The 20,970-nt window shown below is 32.4% G+C and overlaps 1 protein-coding gene across 1 annotated transcript; it reads left to right on the top strand.

The window, feature by feature from the left end:
- The first annotated feature begins 491 nt into the window (after window positions 1–491).
- LOC131934704 (low affinity immunoglobulin epsilon Fc receptor-like) lies at window positions 492–19,236 on the top strand. The gene is made up of 7 exons (XM_059290783.1): window positions 492–567; window positions 8,406–8,505; window positions 13,532–13,617; window positions 14,696–14,783; window positions 17,925–18,146; window positions 18,566–18,628; window positions 19,163–19,236. The coding sequence occupies exons 2-7, from the start codon at window positions 8,430–8,432 to the stop codon at window positions 19,234–19,236; spliced, it is 609 nt and encodes a 202-aa protein (XP_059146766.1). The 5' UTR covers window positions 492–567; window positions 8,406–8,429.
- Window positions 19,237–20,970: the final 1,734 nt, after the last annotated feature.

The following is a 20,970-nucleotide window of genomic DNA, read 5'->3' as shown; positions in this document are numbered from 1 at the left end:
ATCTTAAAATAATATGTGTGTGTGTTAATGTGTAAGTGTTTAAGTTGCAGCCAGGCAACTCGATTTACGGTATACACACACATATATACATATAAAATGTATGAATGTATATATATATATATATATATATATATATATATATATATATATATATATATATATATATATATATATATACGTATTTAAAATAAATACATTTTAAATATTTTTATTACGTAACTTCTTTTGAAAATACAACTTGCTCTATTATTTAATAGTAAAACAACAATAATTCTTTTTTTAACCCATTGAAGTAAGAGGCTTTGTCTTGCGTCAGCTTTAGGTTGTGTATCAACAAACAACAATTGAAATGGCTACAATCAAACATCTAACTTGAGTTTATTTAGTCAATATGTAAACGATTTTTCAGGTGCAGAACAGGCGTAGATATCACGTGGGTTATAATCTTGAGGTCAATACTTTTGACCTATACAATGAAAGTGGGTTTAGAAAGAAGGGATAAAACGTGTAGCACGCATTAGTCTGGGTGTAGTGTTTGGCAGTAGACGTGGACATCATCTTGCTAGGGTAAGTCGTTTACTTCAACTTTATTTGTTATTTTAAAAACTCTGATTTTTTTTTTATTTTTATGTTTGTTATTTAATTATTTAACTTTTAAAGAGCAGGATTTTGAAATATCTCAGTCGTATTTACATTGTATATATCGGTCGTGCTGCTTAAAATATTTATATTATTATTTTTCAATCCTTCATTTAATTCAGCTCAAGTTACAAGCGAATAACTACTCGACCTACCAACACCTACATGAAAAAACAAAATCTACTTTTTAAAACGTTTTTTATGTTTCATTTTACTTTTTCGTATTTTAAAAAGTACAGATAAATTATAGTAATCGTGGAAAAATATATCGCTATTTTTGCAAATCTCGACATCTTACAACCCCTGAGTCGGAAACATAGTTTTGCTATCTTGTCCGTATGTCTGTGTGTGTGTGTGACTGTGTGTCTGTAAACACGATAACTTGAGTACCGTTACAGCTAGGTTGATGAAATTTCATATATAAGTATTTTATAAAATGTGTAGATCAGTATAAACTTTTAGCGATTTCCGATGAGCGGAGGTGGAACTTTTTCTACTTTCAATTTTTCAAAAGCCTATAACTTGAGTACTATTTCAGATAGATAAATAAAATTTCAAATATATGTAAGTTTAAAATAGAATAAAATCTCGTAGAAAAAAAAATCGCAAACTAAGTGATAGCAAAACAATGTTTTTTTTTAATGAAAAGCGTTTTAATAAGAAGCTTTTATGTAATAATGCACTAAAAAGTAGAAAATAAATTATACACTACTTTTTAAATTGCTATAAAGAAAAGCGTGGGTCATTTTAGTATCTATTGGACAACTTTACTGATATTTATGAAGAGACCCACGCGTTTTCTTTGTAGTAATTTAAAGGACAAAAAAACACTTCATTTGTCATAGTTGTCGAGGCAAGGGTTTGTCTCCATTACCACCTATATGTCCCAGGATGGCTGTGTAAAAGCTTAGAGTGTAAGCTTATTATCCTCAGCTATAGTGATGTAGAACACACTTCAGCGACCGTCTATGTGTCAGGGACGAAATGGGGTGCTTTCGGGAGCCACTACAGCAGGGGCGTCGGATCACTCGGGTTGATCATCTAATGTTGTCTTCTACCATGTCCCTATAGCAAGATGTCTTTAAATCGAATGAAGGCGCCATAGTGCTCACGGAGAAGCCTGATGCGTCAACTCGACTACTGCCGGGGTGCCGGAAGACGCGCCTTATTTGCTATCTTTATTTACGGAATTATGTTCTGAATGAAATTTTGTCTTAAACAATGTGTTATCATATTGCTTTTGGCACATTTAAAGCATACGGCAAAGGAAATTCTGTTTCATAAATTTTTAAGGGCCCAAACATGTATTGGTACTTATAAGTACCGTCAGGAATGTAGGACATTTTTTCCAAATTTTTTTTTTTTTACAAAACAGGAATAAACGATACAGTGTATTAACTAGTAACATGGCAATCATTATAACAATCATCTTTTGTAATTTTCACACCTAAATACCGTACAAAAGTATATTTAGATTACGATTTTTACTGGATTTTCTATCGGAACACATCTTAGACCTCAAACACAGCAAAAGTTGCCGACATGTCATGCTCCCACATAGTTGTCTGTGGTCTTTCTGGTGTAGCAACGGTTGCCGAACTGAACATGCTTTTGCTGGAAGCTTCCAATAGATATTGCAATGAGCCACATAAACTAACAAAAGCCTAGTCATTCAGTACACAACTACTAGTAAAACTAAATCTAGTATAATTGTAGCCTACTAGAATGTTATGACAAGTCTACACTACAGTGCAAATTTCATCAATAGAAGTGAGCTCAATGCGGTTAGGATAGCCGTAGTGGCCTACTGTTTTCTGTTTACTGATTAAAATTTACCATATAGGTCTATGCTATATGCAGAAGTATGGAATATTACTAGTCTACAGGTATACAATACGTAAATGCTAGTTATTGTAGAAAAGACAGTTTATTGCAGCAAATATAACTAACAAATTAAATCTTACTAGTAGAACTAGGCTTTGGTATACAAATGAAGTATACTAAACCTAGTAAACGAGCCTGCAACTGCTACCTTTATTCTTGTTATTCTTTTACTACTTAAAATCAACATGTAATTACAATATTTCTTAGGTAAACCATATGCTAACCTTCTTATACAAGTGTAAATATAATTTTTGTAGTACATTTCGATAATTTATTATCAAAATGATATTTATGTCACTCCACATCGAAAATCTACCATTTCCTAAAAATCCTAAAAAAATGACCGTGTGCCCTGACGGTACTTATACGTCCACTTGCAAACATCGATCTAATACAGAGACAATTTGCTTAAATTGTATAACTAGAAGCTAAACGCGTTTGCCTGACTATTAAAGGTGCCAATAAAAAATATTTGGGGCTGAAAACTTGAAAAATAAGGTAAAACAAAGGGAATTCAAGAACGTGTGTGAGAACTGTACAGAACAATTGTGATCTATCGATACAACAAGACATTAAAAATGGCGCCACACCAGAAATTTTCAAAAAACATCGATTCCTCCAACTAGCTGCGACTCAGGGGAAATAATACTATTAATTACATCAATAATTTTTAAAATTCGTATTAAATTAAAAATAATACAGGCACTTAATTAAAGTGGTACTTATAAGTACCGTCAGTAGATAAAGGGTTAACAATTATTGTTGCCCATGGTGTCCTTAGGTTTTCGTTATTTTATTTGATGAACTTGTAGGACTTAAACGTTAGTAGTTCTTAGGCACAGTGCCAATTGTGTCTAATGGATAAGACCACTCCGTATGGCAGAGGGTGTGAAAAAGGACCGGGAGTAACTAAAAGGGTATTAAGGTCAACCTTCTGATTTAATCTTGTTTCCCGTCCATTCCACTCGTTATTGTCTTCAAAAAAATTGACTTCATCACTTCCGAAAATATGATGCCAATAGTGGAACTCCTCTTTAAACTTTAACCCCACTTCATTTTAAAACGTTTTTAACACGTTTTTCTTAACTCAGGTTCGCGTTTGTTTGTTTGTTTGGTTGTTTGGATGTTTGTTGTTAAAATTGACATCGAAAATTAGCCCACTTCTGATTGCTCTAGAGACCTGAAATTTGGCATGCATGCAGTGGCGGAACTAGAAAAAAAAGGCTCCCCCGCAATAAAAAAATTAGGGCCCCATATATATATATATATATATATATATATATATATATATATATATATATATATATATATATATATATATATATATATATATATATACACATTTAAAATAGATAGCTTAAATATGAAATAATATTTATTCATATAAAATCATACACATGTTTCGCACAAAACATATTAAAGTAGTTTAGCAAGCTCTGCTCAAAATTAGAAACTTTACATTGTTATTAGATCTAAATCTTTAATTACCAAGTATTGCAGACTAATATTTTTATGAGTTTTAAAAATAAATTAAAATAATTATTAATATTTGTGCATGGAGCTGAAGAGCCGCATCATGACATCAAAAGAGCCGCATGCGGCTCGCGAGCCGCAGGTTGCTGACCCCTGGTCTATTTCATTGCAATATATAACCATTCTGAGAGAACAAACCAGAAAAAATTTAGTCCAAACCAATTAATAAGTACCATAGTATCACTGAAATGCTGGTCAAAAATATATAAAGACGTTAGCTTGATTCGTCAATGGTTTCTCGCGTTATGTTTATTTTTTTCATTTTTGGCTTTTATAATATCAATTTTGAAAACATTGATTTTTATAGCTATACTGTTGTATAGTACGTCTTATTTAAGTAACAATTCAGAGAATTAATTGCTTTTTAATGTATATAGTACAAAACTATTTAAATGAGCTTCGTGGGCATCCCTATTTTAAAGAAGGGCAGTAAGTCATGGAAGTAGTTTAAATGTTTACCTACCTTTCAAACTTTCTTGTAGATTTTAAATTATTTTTCTACGCAACAATCTCTGCTATAATAGACCTGTTTGTTTTTTGTTTTTTTACAAAACCACTTTTAAGATGTATGAAAAACATAATTTTTGAAAAAAAATGCATCGTTTTTTGGTCGGAACCGGGCCCCTAAACGTCCTGGGCCCCCCGCATTGCGGGGTCTGGCGGTATGGTAGTTCCGCCCCTGCATGCATGCTACTTTCGCCTAACAATTTCAGATGCAATCATAAAAACTAGCAATTAGTGACCGTAATTAGCTTAATTTAATTACGCCCCAAGGACCATAAAATTGAGGACATGATTTCTAAAGATACCGACAAGACTTGAGGCCTATTGACACAGTTACTTCGGCCCCAATCGATGTGAGCGCGCTGGCCGTGATCGTATAGTGGTTAGTACTTCGCGTTGTGGCCGCGACAACCCAGGTTCGAATCCTGGTCGCTCAAGATTTTTAGTCCGTGTATTTATAAACACTTTTTTAAAAACCACGTTTTTCATGTGTAGCAACGGACTAAAAAGGAGAAAATAAAATACTTAAAAAAAACTTTTTAAAAAATCACGTTTTTTATGTGTAGCAACGGACTAAAAAGGAGAACGGACACGGTAACACATTGTTAACGGTGACACGGTTGGTACGCTGGGAATGCTAAAATACACATAAACACGTTTTTCCTTAACTCAGCTTCGCGTTTATTTGTTTGTTTATGGGAGATTTGATCACGTGATTCGTGAGTAGATCTCCACGCCAGCAACGTAAATTACACCCTTTCTCTGTTTAAAGCGTATCGGTCGCTCAAGATTTTTTTAGTCCGTGTATTTAAAAACACTTAGTCAAGTCATACTTAATGAAGTGATTAGATAAAGTAGAAAATAAACTATATAAAAAACTTTTTAAAAACCACGTTTTTCATGTGTAGCAACGGACTAAAAAGGAGAAAATAAAATACTTAAAAAAAGCTTTTTAAAAAACCACGTTTTTCTTGTGGACTAAAAAGTAGAAAATAACTATTTACATACATTTGATGACAAAAAACGTGGGTCGGGCAGATGGGTCGGGAAATTTGATGGTGAACGTACCCACGTTTTTTGTCATCAAATGTATGTAAATAGTTATTTTCTACTTTTTAGTCCACAAGAAAAACGTGGTTTTTTAAAAAGCTTTTTTTAAGTATTTTATTTACAGTAGCTTTAACAGACCCCTATTTTTCAATTTAACATAAGCCAAATGTGTATTTAATTTATAACACTTTATTAATGCTTAAACCTACAGTAACAAATAATCGTACAAAAAATTCCAACCGATCCTTAGCTATAACGCACAGTCTATCGAATAATTAAAGTATATTACAAAAACACCAACCGCTAAAAGTGCCACAAATTACTTTCCAAATTTTTGAAACTCAGATATATTAATAGAGCCTGATTATAAACCAAGTGTATTTTAAAACTATAAAAAATTAATACATTAATCTAATATCAATTCAAATTTTGTAAAAAAAAAACTAGCTCATATGAACTGACATAAACTCAATCATACCAATATATGAGAATTATCTTTACAGCAACTCAATTGAATTAGTCTAACTCATAAAATCCTTTAAACACTATGTTGCCCGTGGCCTAAAGTAGTCACATAATAAATAACAATAAGTAATCAACGCAGCTGTGTTAAACTTTATAGTAAAAAAAAAAATAAACCGGGAGTGATCCCCCCGAAACTTTCACGAATATTCTTATATAACTTGGAAAATAGACATGATTTTTAATTACTTAAACTTTTAAAAATAGAACAGAATCTTATAGAAAAAGAATTGCTAACCAAGAGAACGCCAAAACAAAATATGCATAATAGTGCGCAATATTATAAATTTACATGCGTTTCTTGAGAAATTGAAAATAGCGTAAATTAGTACTTCCGGGCAACGGAAATTACTCAAAAATTTGACAGAAGGAAGAGAATTAGATCTTTTAATTACATTTAAAATTTCATTTATCTATCTGAAATAGTACTCAAGTTATAGGCTTTTTAAAAATGAAAAGTACAAAAAGTACCACTTCCGGTTATCGGAAATCGCTCAAAAAATGACACGAATCTACGATTTTGATAAAATACCTATATATGAAATTTCATGAACCTAGCTGTAACGGTACTCAAGTTATCGTGTTTACACACAGACAGACAGACAGACACTCACACACACACAGACATACGGACAATATTGCAAAATTTTGTTTTTCCGTATATACGAGAACGTAAAAACGGCTTTATAATAATACCCATACATATACACATATGCATACGAACACACACATACACATACACATACACATACATATACACATACACATACACACACATACACATATACACATATACCCATATACACATATACACATATACACATATACACATATACAAATATACACATATACACATATACACATATACACATATACACATATACCCATATACACATATACACATATAAACATATACACATATAAACATATACACATATAAACATATACACATATACACATATACACATATACACATATACACATATACACGTACACGTACACGTACACGTACACGTACACGTACACGTACACGTACCCGTACACGTACACGTACACGTAGTACACGTACACGTACATTGCTGAACATATCTTTAGTTTATACATTTATATATCATCAACATATTATTTTCAACAAAAGTTCGTATCTTTAAGTTCTACATATATCGCTTAACATACTAATTTCATCGATTAAAAATAAACTTTCGGACAGAGAGAGAGAGAGAGAGAAAAAGAGAGTGTGAGAGAGAGAGAGAGAAAGAGAAGTGTTCACATTGTCTTTTATCTATTAGGATGCTTAGTGCTAGTCTTTTTTGATTATCCTAATAATCTGTAACTGCTGGCTGTTGATAACTCCCCGCAACGCTACTGACACTGGAGCGATCGCCATCGATACAGAGGCATACGCAACAATGGGGGTGGGGCAGGGTTAAACGACGCACCCGTATAATGAGATAGGACTCGGACGAGTGCAGGTGATCGAAGAGAGGCTGTGACGGTCAGCCTGGGCTGTAATTCATGTCTGGGAAATACCTGGCCGGAGATGACCGTCAATTAGATTTAACACCTGGTGGGCGGAGTTTCTAACGGTGAGCACGGTGGACTTGACTATTTTAAGAAGGGTTAGGGACGACACGTGGAGAGATCGATAGTTGGAGTAGGTAGACGGTACGGGGCGTCTCTGTAAGCTGGTGGCAGGCCACGGGATGTCACTAGACTTAGATTAGATTTCACTGTTAGGGACAAGTAGTTTCGTCAGTCTAGGGATTTAACTTTCTAGTTGTAGATAGCAGTATTTTTCTGATTGTTTTCCATTTGGTGGCGGGTTAGCGTTAATTGTTGTATTCTTATTCTGACATTAAATAGTAGAAATAGTTACTAATTGTGTTAATTCATTACTAGTTCATGTTTTTCTTAATGATTTACCGCCTATTTCAAAATGGTTAAAGATGGGGGAGGGGGGTGCCGCTCATCACCCTTACCCGAAAACCTGAATACGTCTCTCGTATTTTAACTCACTATTTTGAACAGTGATTAACGTACAGTTAATGTTTTACTTTAACTCATCCCCCACCCCTTAACAATTTTACACACTTAAAACATTAAGAACGAATAAATATTTAACATCACAGTAAATTTAATGAACATAAATAGGTCTAAAAGTACTTTGTGTCATCTTTAGCAGTTCCAGATCGCAGCAACCTGCGACGGTTAAGCTCATAATTTTAGAAAAACTGCTGTATTCTTGTCAAACGTTAGTGAAGTTTTATTTGCAGAATTGCAAACTAAAATTGACGAGGATGTGGACTTCACAATTATCTCAACTAGTGGTGTCAGTTTCGTTGCTTTTCATCATCGACTCTCCTGGGGCAGTAGGTAAGTTCGCTTCTCTGTAGATATGTTGTAAAATGTAACGGAACAATAAAACAATTATTAAAATCTAATAATATTGAGCCTTTAAATGCACAGAAAATCTATGTATAAAACGAAAAGTTATCAGCTGCTGGTTAGGGAACTTGACTGTGTTAGAGGCGCTTACAGTTTTGCAGGCAAGTACACCACGGGGTCAATTTCCGATCGGCAGCAAAGTTAACGCTAGTGACAAGCGCTTTATGTGAGCAATATATACAAACTTCTGATATCTCCTGAGTTTGTAGGACAACACCCATAGGTAATAAAAAAAATCAGGGTTCCGATCGGGAACCTTGCAAGGCCGATAAAAGTGACCTATTTTCTTGTATAAATTGTTATGAAAAACTGAAGCGAATTTTTAACACGTTTTTCTTAACTCAGCTTCGCGTTTGTTTGTATGTGGGTTTGTTGTTAAAATTGACATCAAAAATTAGCCCACTTCTGATTGCTCTAGAAATCTGAAATTCGGCATGCAGGCTATTTTCGCCTAACAATTTCAGATGCAATCATAAAAACTAGCAATTAGAGACCTAAATTAGCTTAATTAAATTACGCTCAAGGACCCTAATTTGAGGACATGATTTCTAAAGCAAAAATTATCAATCCAGATTTATCAAAACAAAATTAAGAGGTTTTATCAGTGGCGGAGTGGTCTAGCGGTAGAGAGTTGGACTGCTAACCCGTTAGTCTCGAGTTCGAATCCGGGTTGGACTGCTAACCCGTTAGTCTCGGGTTCGAATCCGGGTTTAAGTCAGTAGACCGTCCCTGAGTCCACCCAACTCTGATGGGTACCTAAAAAATCCTCTAAATGTGTATGTATTTAAAAACACTTAGTCAAGTCATACTTAATTCAAGTCATTAGATAAAGTAGAAAATAAACTATATAAAAACTTTTTAAAAACCACGTTTTACATGTGTAGCAACGGACTAAAAAGGAGAAAATAAAATACTTAAAAAAACTTTTAAATAAAATACTTTAAAAAAAAACTTAAAAAAAAACAACGTTTTTCTTGTGGACTAAAAAGTAGAAAATAAATTTTGTGCTTCCTCGAGCTGTGCAGGTTCTTGTGATGACTGTTCATACATTTGATGACAAAAAACGTGGGTCGGGCAGATGGGTCGGGAAATTTGATGGTGAACGTACCCACGTTTTTTGTCATCAAATGTATGAACAGTCATCACAAGAACCTGCACAGCTCGAGGAAGCACAAAATTTATCTTCTACTTTTTAGTATACAAGAAAAACGTGTTTTTTTAAGGTTTTTTTTTAAGTATTTTATTTTTTAAAAGTTGTTACGGTATTTAGGTTCTGTAAAGCCGGCTAATTGTTTGCATTGACCTCGGTAATTCACTCGGCGATATAGGATAATTGTCTGTCAGATTCTACGCCCTCGTAGAGGTGAAACCAGAACAAGATTAACACCGTTCTAAAAATAAACCGGGAGTGATCTCCCCTAAACTTTCTCGAATATTCTTATATAAAATAACAGGGGATGGGAACTCGGGCTATAGACATGATTTTTAATCCATTTTAAATACTTAAAGTTTTAAAAATAGAATAAAATCTCGTAGACAAATTAATTGCACACCAAGTGAACGCGAATAAAAAAGCGCATAATAGTGCGCAATATTATTAGTACTTTTAAAATTTACATTAGTTTTTTGAGAAATCGGAAGTAGCGTAAATAAGTACTTCCAGTCAACGAAAAATTCTCAAAATTTGACAGAAGGTAGAGAATTAGATCTTTTACTTACATATCAAATTTCATTTATCTATCTGAAATAGTACTCAAGTTATAGGCTTTTGAAAAATTCAAAGTAGAAAAAGTACCACTTCCGGTTATCCGAAATCGCTCAAAAGTTGATACGGATCTACGATTTTGATAAAATACTTGTATATGAAATTTCATCAACCTAGCTGTAACGGTACTCAAGTTATCGTGTTTACACACGGACACACACACACACAGACACACACACAGACACACAGACATACGGACAAGATTGCAAAATTTTTCCGTATCAGTGAGATGTAAAACGTCGAGATTTGCAAAAATCTCGATTTTTTTTTTTTGCACGATTACAAGACTTTCTCTATACTTCGTATATACGAGAAAGTAATAAATTAAATGGTTTTTTTCTTGTGGTAAACAGCAAGAGACTGTTATAAGTAGCAGTATTTGCTTTTTAAACATTGTAATTTTAGGAAAAAAAATCTGAACAATAATGATTTTATTTTCTTACTATAAGTAAGATAAGTAATTTTTTTAAAGTAATGATTTTTTAAATAAATTTCGTTTTTGAAACCAAAAAAGTAACGATTTATATCGTTCGTTAGATTAAATAAAGCTAATTTCTGTATGTGGCGGACAGCCGACAGTTCCGTGACAAGCATTGCATATACTAAAAAAGCTCTGCTTGATAACAATAGTGAAATATTTTTATAGCGTTTATTTTATGAATACATAAATAAAAATAAAAAAATAGATAGTTTTGTAAAAAAAAACATTCTTTTCCTAAACGTATCAATATAACTAACGTCAGATCATATAAACAATGTAACAGAAAATGTATCGTCCTTTACAAAAATAAAAATAATTCCAGGTTGTTCGTTTATTGCTAATTACTTCTCTTGATAGTTCATGGAAACACAATTACTTTCCTTTAAAAAAAAAACATTTCATCAGTGAAGAACATTTTTTATTAGTTTGTTTTGGTGTTGGAAAAATATTATATAATTAGCATGCATTGTTATATTGCAATGTAATAGGTAAAACACGGATATTTTAAATACTTTATGTTATACACCTAGCGCACAGTTTATTAATTTTTATTTTTAATCAATAACAGTTAAGAGGCCGCTCCGAAATGTTCTCTATGTTTAATTCTATCTATCGGCTTATGGAAAAGCTGGGGGTATTAGAGTCGTTCACTAAATTGAGTGAAGTGCATCCGTCGGCACCCCGGAGTGTTAGATGTGGAGCCTTGGGCTATCGTGTAAGCGCTAAGGTGCATACGCCCGATTTAAACAGTGAGATAGACTATGGATATAAAGGTTACCATAGTAAGTTTCCTTTCAAACCTGACAGTCTATGGGACAAGTGAAGTAGAGTTAACTTGTTTCTGTGACCTCGGCATATGAAGATATAGAGTAATCAGCACTATGCCCAGCCGCCATTACTTTCCCTAACGTGAGTTAGGTACCCATCAGAGATGGTTGGACTCAGGGACGGTCTACTGATTTGAAATAAATCAAATCCTACGTTATTGTTTCCGTTTTGGTTTACGTTTGTTTTTACTTTCTCGAGTATACGAAGTATAGAGAAAGTCTTGGAAACGTGCAAAAAAAAAATCGAGATTTTTACAAATCTCGACGTTTTACACCTCACTGATACGGAAAAACATAATTTTGCAATATTGTCCGTATGTCTGTGTCTGTGTGTGCGTGTGTCCGTCTGTGTGTAAACACGATTACTTGAGTACCGTTACAGCTAGGCTGCTGAAATTTCACATATAAGTTTTATATCAAAATCGTAGATCCTGATCAACTTTTGAGCGAGTGGTACTTTTTCTACTTTGAATTTTTCAAAAGCCTATAACTTGACTACTAATTCAGATAGATAAATGAAATTTCACATGTAAGTAAAAGATCTAATTTTATACCTTCTTTCAAATTTTGAGTAATTTCCGTTGACCGGAAGTACTAATTTACGCTATTTCCGATTTCTCAAAAAACGCATGTAAATTTATAAAGTACTAATAATATTGCGCACTATTACGCACATTTGGTTTTGGTGCTCGCTTGGTGCGCAATTTTTTTTTCTACTAGATTTTTTTCTATTTTTAAAAGTTTAAGTAAACAAAAATCATGTCTATATTACGAGTTGACATCTCACGTAGTGTTATATTAGAATATTCGATAAATTTAGGGGAGATCACTCCCGGTTTATTTATTTTGTTTTTGAGTTTATGTGTTTCTTATGTTTATGTTTGCGTTTGTTTTTCCTTTATTGTTGTATTTTGGTTTGTGTTTGTATTAGTGTTTGTTTTTGTTTTTGTTTGTGTTTGCTTTTGTGTTTGTGTTTTGGTTGGTTGTGGTTAGTTTAAAATTCAAAGTTAGAGTTATGGTTAGAGTTATGTGTTCTTTTGTAAAACGTCCATGCCGAGTATATGCTGGTTAATAAACACACGTTATGGTCCTTTCAGATATGATTATCACAGAGGGCAGTGCAGGGTCTAGTCGAGACGGCTAGTGTTTATATAAAATAAAAAAAAATGCTGCTTGAACTTTTACTCTACACCTTGTCACATACCACCCAATCAACAATTAATTAATTATTAAAATTATCAGATTTAACTTAAAGTAAAATTAAATGTTATGTGTTAAGTATAAACAAAACGTTTTTAGGGAATTAAAGTAGGTAATTATGTCAGAAAAAGTAGATCTATTGTTTTATTAATTTAAATATTTATCAGTCCTTACAAGCCGATTACTACATGGCTGCTTATGTAGAAGTTAAGATATTGTTCATAATTTTTACGTAAACCTAAGCGAAGCTTCGCAAAATGCCTAGTAAGAAAAATAAAACAAACCTACTTTGTTTAGTAAAGGCATCGGTCGCTCGTATACAAGAGTGTACTATCTGTGTCTTGTGTATATAGGATAACACATGCATTTTGTATGGTAATTTTTTATATATATGTCTGCTAATCGGCTGACTGTGGTTGGGGTTTTTGATTGTTAGTGTTGTTTGCTGTAGAGGGCGTTGACGGAAGAGTTGGGTGAAGGTTTGCAGTTGCAACAGTATATCTAATTATCCAAAACAATCGCATCTTCGGCAGTCTGCAAACCTAGTATATTAAAAAAAAACAATACATTATTGCCTACAATACACATTAGTTTTTAGTTATGTTGTAGACGATGCATTGCTTTCAAAGAAAAAAAAGTAATCAATCCAAAGTTTAATTTATTCAGCAACCAATTTTACAGGTTCAGATCTGTGGAACGGCGGTAAAGTAGTGGATGGAAAATGTTTTCTGATGGTAAGAGAGGAAGCTACTTGGACCAGTGCCTTGGTAAGTTAACGTTATGAAAATTAAGTTCCTTAATGCAGCTCGTTCCTATGCATACACAATAGGTAGCTAAATCTGTTTTATAACTACCTACATTAACCTCACATAATATAAGCCATTATGATCATTACTAAGTTTTTACTATAAATTCTGACTCTACACATTTATGTCCCGAATATGTTTATAGCATAACGGATAAAATGTAACTTCGCTCGCTAATGTTTCTAGTATATTTTTGTATATAAGTCAATATTGCAAATGCCACCTGCAATGGAATCGGACAAGAGCAATAGCAGGGATAGGCCAACAGTTTTTAGAATGTGCTGTTTTTATAATATGCTTTCAAATTACCAAATTCCTCAGTTATTAGGAAACAAAAAATATAGTAAAATTCCCATTCCGTTAACCGGTAATCGCACTGGCACTTGTGAATAGAAATATTTACCACTTAATTTAAACGATGCACACCGTATAATGTTCACCTGGAAATAAAATATTATTTACCAGAAGAAAAAAAAGTTAGAAGCCTACCATCAGATATCACAATTATATTTAAAATTATGTCCGCCTAACTAAAACAATTTTTTAGTGACTGTATTCACACTAACAATGATAGAGATACATTCATACAAGATTGCAAACATGGCTTGACTTATTTTTAATTTCAGTGAGTACGCAAAGAAGATAAAATGTGTATCGTTTCAGTTAAATTCAGGAGCGCTGTTTTATAAGTTTTAGATACTATGCATTGATTTTTTTTCAGCTTTTGAGCAATTTCCATTAACCGCAATTTGCATTTGCATTTTTTTTTCTAGTTTCTGAAAGACATCTAAAATATAATTCAAACTAAATTGTCACAAAGCAGCACATTTTTTTCTCAAAAAAAAAAAAAAAACAAGCGAAATTTTTTTGTAGTCAGATTTAACTGTGATTGTCATCCTAACACTTTCTTTTAAATACAATTGCACGAGCAAATTTTAGGGAACTCAAACTTGCTTTATGTTGTTACTTTTGTCTTCTCCATATAAATTTGAACAAAGTACAAGTTAATTATTCTACAATAACATTCTTTTTCTAACAGTCAGCATGTCATTACATGGGGGGGACTCTTGCAACGATTACATCATTAACACAGTTGGCGGCCCTAAGAGCAGCGTTTAATATTTATGGTGTGTTAAGCTTTTTCTTTAAAATAATCTATTTAACCTTCGCTGTGATATCAAAAACGGCCTTAAAATGATGCTTTCATATTATATATATATATATATATATATATATATATATATATATATATATATATATATATATATATATACATACATATATATATATATATATATATATATATATATATATATATATATATATATATATCCCATATTATCCCAATGTCTCAAATTTTTATAATTTTTTGATATGGTTTAGCTTTTGGGCACTGAATGGAGGAATGACTATGGATTTTTTTTTACAATCAATACTTTTTTAAATATCGATTTTTTAAAATAATAATCATTAAAAAAGTTTTAAAAACCCACGTTTTCTGATTGAACTAAAAAGTAGAAAATAAATGCTATACATCACAATAATGCAAGCGATCACTCTACTATAAGCGATGAAAAACGTGGGGCGCCGAAGTAAAAGTTATATTACTATTGATTAGATAATACTATTGACTTTATTAGGGAGCTTGTAGAGAGTCAACAGTATTAGAAACTGTAAGAAAATCACGGCGCCCCACGTTTTTCATCGCTTATAGTAGAGTGATCGCTTGCATTATTGTGATGTATAGCATTTATTTTCTACTTTTTAGTTCAATCAGAAAACGTGGGTTTTTAAAGATTTTTTTAATGATTATTATTTTCTACTTTGTAGTCTTTGTCTGTTTGTTTGCATTGAAATCTTGCTATCGATTTTATCTTTCACTTTTTTTTTTTTTTTTTTTTTGGGTAAACGAAGACAACTCGTAAAAAGACAACTCGTAAAAAACACGTTGTGTGAATACTTTACTGACTAGAACACATAGATTTGAACCCGTGTCGAGCGGGTTAGCAATCGTGTGCCCAACCACTCGACCATATCGTCTCCCCCATACTGGCCACCAGTTGTGACAACTACTCAGTAAGCAAAAAGAGGGAGAGTACCGAACCTTCTTTTCATCAAATTACAGTTACTGGGTTATGTCCCTTTTTCCTCACGTTTTTTGTACAATTATATAGGGGTATAAAATGATCAATAAAATGTTTCCATTGATCAATTTAGTAATAATAACAGTTGAATATTCTATTGTCATCCGAAACAAAGCTTCCCTGAAAATTTCAGCGCGCTAGCTAACTGGGAAGTGCACGAAATTTCGATCGCAAGATTTGATTGGAAAAACAAACAAACATACAGAGGCGAAAGCAAGTTAAAGAAAACGTGGGAAAAACGTCCCATAAATGGGACGCTAGCAACGAACGGCCCCATGTACATTTATTGAAAAATAAAATAATTTATCACAAAATATGGCTAATCACGCTAAATTTAAGCTGTATAATGATTTTGTATTGTTAGACCAATGACTACATTGTTTAGGACAGCTAAAAATACTGATAATGATCAATTGGGTTAGCCATACCATGGTCTAAAATGCAGAAATTATGTTCAAAAGTCTAGTTTTCTTTCAATCTAGCATCCATCAAAGTGAACAACAGTTGGAAATAAGTAAAGCTGTGACTAGTACATCTAATTATACACACATGATCACAAATATTCTTATTATTCATCGAAAATGTAATATAATTAAATATAAATAATTGATTTTTTTGGGGGCGTACTTGAAATTTTCAGGGGTGGGGACTTAAATTTCAGGGGAAGGGTGGACATTGGTTAAGGTCTGTTTTGTATATAAATTCCATTTTGTTCTGGAGGCAGAGCCCCCCCCCCCTCCTCCGAAATGATGCCTGAAAGAAACTCTGCCCTCAGTGAATTTTCAAAAGATGATCCGGTCCAGTCCCAGATGATGTCATCCAGCCATGTTCTCTTTTGTTACCCTCGATATCCCCCACCCCACCCCTCACAGGCGTACATTAGGACATCAGGCATCTCATTGCTAGGGCACGGATCCATCTCTGGGGGCTTGTATTGAGTGTTCATGGCTCTCATCCATGTATGCACCTCACTATGCGAACAGCACCCAATCTAACACCAGGAATCTGCTTAAAAAGTTAACAAAGTAAAACTGGTATCAGGAACCTTTGGAGGGGAATATTATTAGGGCATCACAACTGTACACAGCTAATTCACATTTCTGCTATATGTAGATTAAGCTCTCTTATATAAAGAGAGTTAACCAACCCCCATGACTAAAAAATTTCACCTAAATCGTGGCCATTGTTATTATTCTGGTTTGTCATAATTTTAATATCAAGCGCTAGTAAATTTGCAGCAATACTACATTAGTTTGTATTCAATGGTATTAAATACTTCAGTAAGTGTAATTCTGAAATCTTAAAAATAAAATGTTAGTTTTTCAATATTTGAAATTTTTTAATACAATAATATATAAGAAAATATAGCTCAAGGTCATAATTAAGTATCTATAAATACTACTTAACGCCAAAAAGTCAACAGTTAACAAAGTCAACAATTGTTTCACCATAAATAACCATTTAACATAAACATTTGCATCTGTGTTTCTCGCTAGTGTCCAAATAAATGTGACGTTTGTGTAACAATCTATATGGGGCCATTCGTTGCTAGCGTCCCACGTATGGGACGCTTGTTGTACACTTGATATAACGAAGTAGTAAAAAAATTGTTATTCTTTAATTTTTATCAGATAGAAATATGGTACTGCTACAAGTTTCAAATGTATTTTGCACATCAAATGTTAATATTTTAGAAGATATTCATTTTCCTGTGCGCATTTTTTCTTTTTTCCGCCATTTTGACAAGTCCTGCAAATCCGGCGCTATAACATTTTTCTAAATTATTTTTTTTCACAAAACACACACAAATTCAATAGTCTAACCATTTTCAAATACAATGAAACATAATTTGTGTTTTAACTAGTGTTTAATAAATTTTAGCAATTTTTTTTTACAAGCGTCCCATAAGTGGGACGCTAGCAGAATATGGGATATATATATGGGATATATATATATATATATATATATATATATATATATATATATATATATATATTTAACTTAACATAATCCAGCATATAATTACAAACAAGCTATCAACATATGAAACAAACAAAAAATGATAAATGCTAAAGTAAGTAAATGCTTTCCCTAAAAATGAACATATAAATGTCTTGACCAAAGACAGAGACTTCTGGATTGGTGCAAATGATCTAACGACTGAAGGAACCTTTGTTTGGACTGAGGATCTGAGCTCGGCTAGTGTGATATATAGTTGGTGGGACGTTGGATCTCCGGACATAATGGCCGGAAACATATTCGACTGCGTCCAAATGAGACAGAATAACATGGTGCTCGACCACGTATGCAATGGTTACGCAACCTTCTACATGTGCATGGAACCCAGTAAGTTAAATCCCTTTTTTATTGTTATTCATTTGGCTATGTCATATTTTATTTCATATTGAGCCCAAAATATGTTGAAAATTGCGAAGGGGTTGTTATACCTGAGGCAAATACCTAACCAAGCAAAAAATGCAATGCAATTTGCTAATAACTGTGTTAATGCGCCAATCAGTAACATTTGTATTTAATTGATTTAACTGTATTTCAACGTGACAGTAACAACTATAACTTAAATACACAAAACACACTATCTCTTTCAACCATAAAGACACTAACAACCAGTAATGTAGTAAATATTTAAATAAACTAAAATATGGTCGTTGAATTAGTAAATGTCTTTCGATAATACGTAACACGGATGTCATTCACATTTAAAATGTTTTCGCTTTCTAAAACTCTATTAACTTACATATTGTTAGATTCACGTACTACAAAATGTATTGCTCCAACAACAACAGAGGATGTTACCACGGCAACAACTGGTTTGTTTCTTAAATTTACAATAACTAATTATCTTTCCAATGCAATGTTTATTTATTAAATCAAAAAGACTTGTATTGTGGAAATGTTATAACAATCGTATAAGAGCTGGAGAAAATATACACTTTTATTTTATAAATTTACCCTCACATTTCTTTCATCTTTACAATTAGATTAAAAACTTGCATGGACTCCTTGAAAATTATCCAGAGCCTTACGCACAGCCTAATTAGCAATTGATTACACATTTCTTTGCTTTTAAATTTAAAATAAATTATTGAATGCAATTTTAACCGGTTTCCGCTTATTTAGAAACAGTTTTTAGTTGTCTTTATTTTTGAATATTTGTTCCTATTCTATGTGTTTCATTTGATAGAGAACATTAAATGTTGAAATTTTCAACACTCAAGTGACACAACGCAACGGATATGAAGATGTGAAAATTAAAAATAAACTTAGAAGTAAATGTTAATGCACATTTGTGTGTACTAGTCTAGTTATCAACTTCAAATTAACATTAAATCTTTTTCTTTTAGAAACTACAACACTCTCGGATACTACTACGTCATTTGAAACTACTATGGGTATGTTATTAAAACTTGAGCAGTGAATTATTGTTTAGGACGGCATGATTCATCTTTCTAGATGAAATTATAAACGTTTAAATTCTTACAGCATTTGAAACATATTCTTGTTTCAGAAACCACAGCACACATTCCTACTGCGATGACGACTGAAACCACAAAAACGACAAGTACGTTTTTACTTTCCCGTACACATCGTATGAAGGAAGTATTGTAATCGTGCACTAAAATCACATGATATTTTGAGTCTTCGCAGTTTTACACCTCAATACTCCATCATATACGGAATATAAAGGACTTAATGTAATCGGGTAGAAATTATAAATCCAGATATAACAAAATGTTGACGTTTTGCGCATAATCAAGTGGGAAAAACTGGGTTTTGCAATTCTGTCTATGTGTGTACGTATGTGTGTATGTCTATGAACACCAAAACTTGAGTACCGTTAAATATTATATCAAATTTAGAGTTTTGTATCAACTTTTCAGCGATTTTCGATAAATGAAAGTGGGACCTCATTCTACTTTTAGTTTTTTAAAAGCCTATAACTTTATTCCTGTTTCAGATAGATAAACGATATTTTACATATAAGTAAAAGATCTAATTTTCTGCATTCTCTCGATTTTTTTAGTAAAGTCCGTTGACCGGAATTGGTAAATTACTCTATTTTTGATTTCTCAAAAAAATAAAAACACACACATGAATTTATAAAGTACTAATAATATTTCGCACTTTTATGCACATATAGTTTGCCGTTTACTTGGTGCGCAATTCTGTTTTCTACGAGATTCTATTATATTTTTAAAAGTTTAAGTAATTAAAAATATATTTTAAATTATGACTTGTCCCGAGTTGCGATCCCGCGTAGTTAGTTAGTGATAATTTATTTAAAATTTTATATTTTGCTATTGAATTGTTGTATACATTTTATTCTTAAAAATGTAAATTTTTAGGGCGAAAATGCCACAAAGGCTAGAGACAGGAAGTTTTATCAGTCGTAAGTTCCTCTTTACCCATTTACTTCGTGACTTTTAAAACATGTTCTCATTTTATGCATCAAAAGACTATAAGAGGTCTATCTTAAAAGGACGTCACACGCCTTGGGTAGAAGGAATAATTAAACTTGTGTGACCATGTTTGTTGAGAAGGGATGGGGTGATGGATGTAACAAAAATGTGACTACATAGACAACTTTTGCATTATAATGTTTCAAACTGCAGTTGTTTTTTTTTTGCATTTGAATTAATGTTAATTGTTTTTATGTATGTCACTAGTAGAAACGTTTAAATGTAAACCTTGAGATGATGCTTATGCTGTTGTGTAGCTATTGGACAGAAGAAAAAAATTAAATTTTAACTAATAGAATATACACTTAATTTTAACGTAAATCAAATTTCATTTTGTTTAATATAGTTTGGTTCTTCTTTTTATTACAGATAGCCTGACCTGTTATCAATCCTTGGAACGCAGCACTTGTTAAAATAATCTACAAAATTCGCTAAATAATTTTAGAATTCGGAACTAAATTCTGCATTAAATTTCTAAGAAACAAAATATTAATTCACAAAAAATAAAGTTTAAAGCTTTTTGAAAATTATTATATTCTAATAAAAAAATCAAAGTGCACTATTAACTAGAGTTTTTAATTTTTTTAATTGTTACCAAATATATAATACTAAATAAAGAACCACAAGAAAGCAAGGTAAACAACCATACAAACTTTGCGACCAATAGAGTACATTAACGCAAAACACCATTT

The sequence above is a fragment of the Physella acuta genome, unplaced genomic scaffold (genome assembly GCF_028476545.2).
Source record: "Physella acuta isolate Inbredline_101_S28 unplaced genomic scaffold, ASM2847654v3 ptg000116l, whole genome shotgun sequence".
Taxonomy (NCBI): domain Eukaryota; kingdom Metazoa; phylum Mollusca; class Gastropoda; family Physidae; genus Physella; species Physella acuta.
This window is presented reverse-complemented; position numbering and strand designations above follow the sequence as displayed.

Excerpts from the sequence above, each read along its gene's own strand:
- LOC131934704 (XM_059290783.1), top strand. The coding sequence starts at position 8,430 with ATGTGGACTTCACAATTATCTCAACTAGTGGTGTCAGTTTCGTTGCTT. Across the intron at positions 13,618-14,695 it reads CTACTTGGACCAGTGCCTTG|TCAGCATGTCATTACATGGG; the intron begins GTAAGTTAACGT and ends TTTTTCTAACAG. Across the intron at positions 14,784-17,924 it reads AGCAGCGTTTAATATTTATG|ACAGAGACTTCTGGATTGGT; the intron begins GTGTGTTAAGCT and ends TCTTGACCAAAG.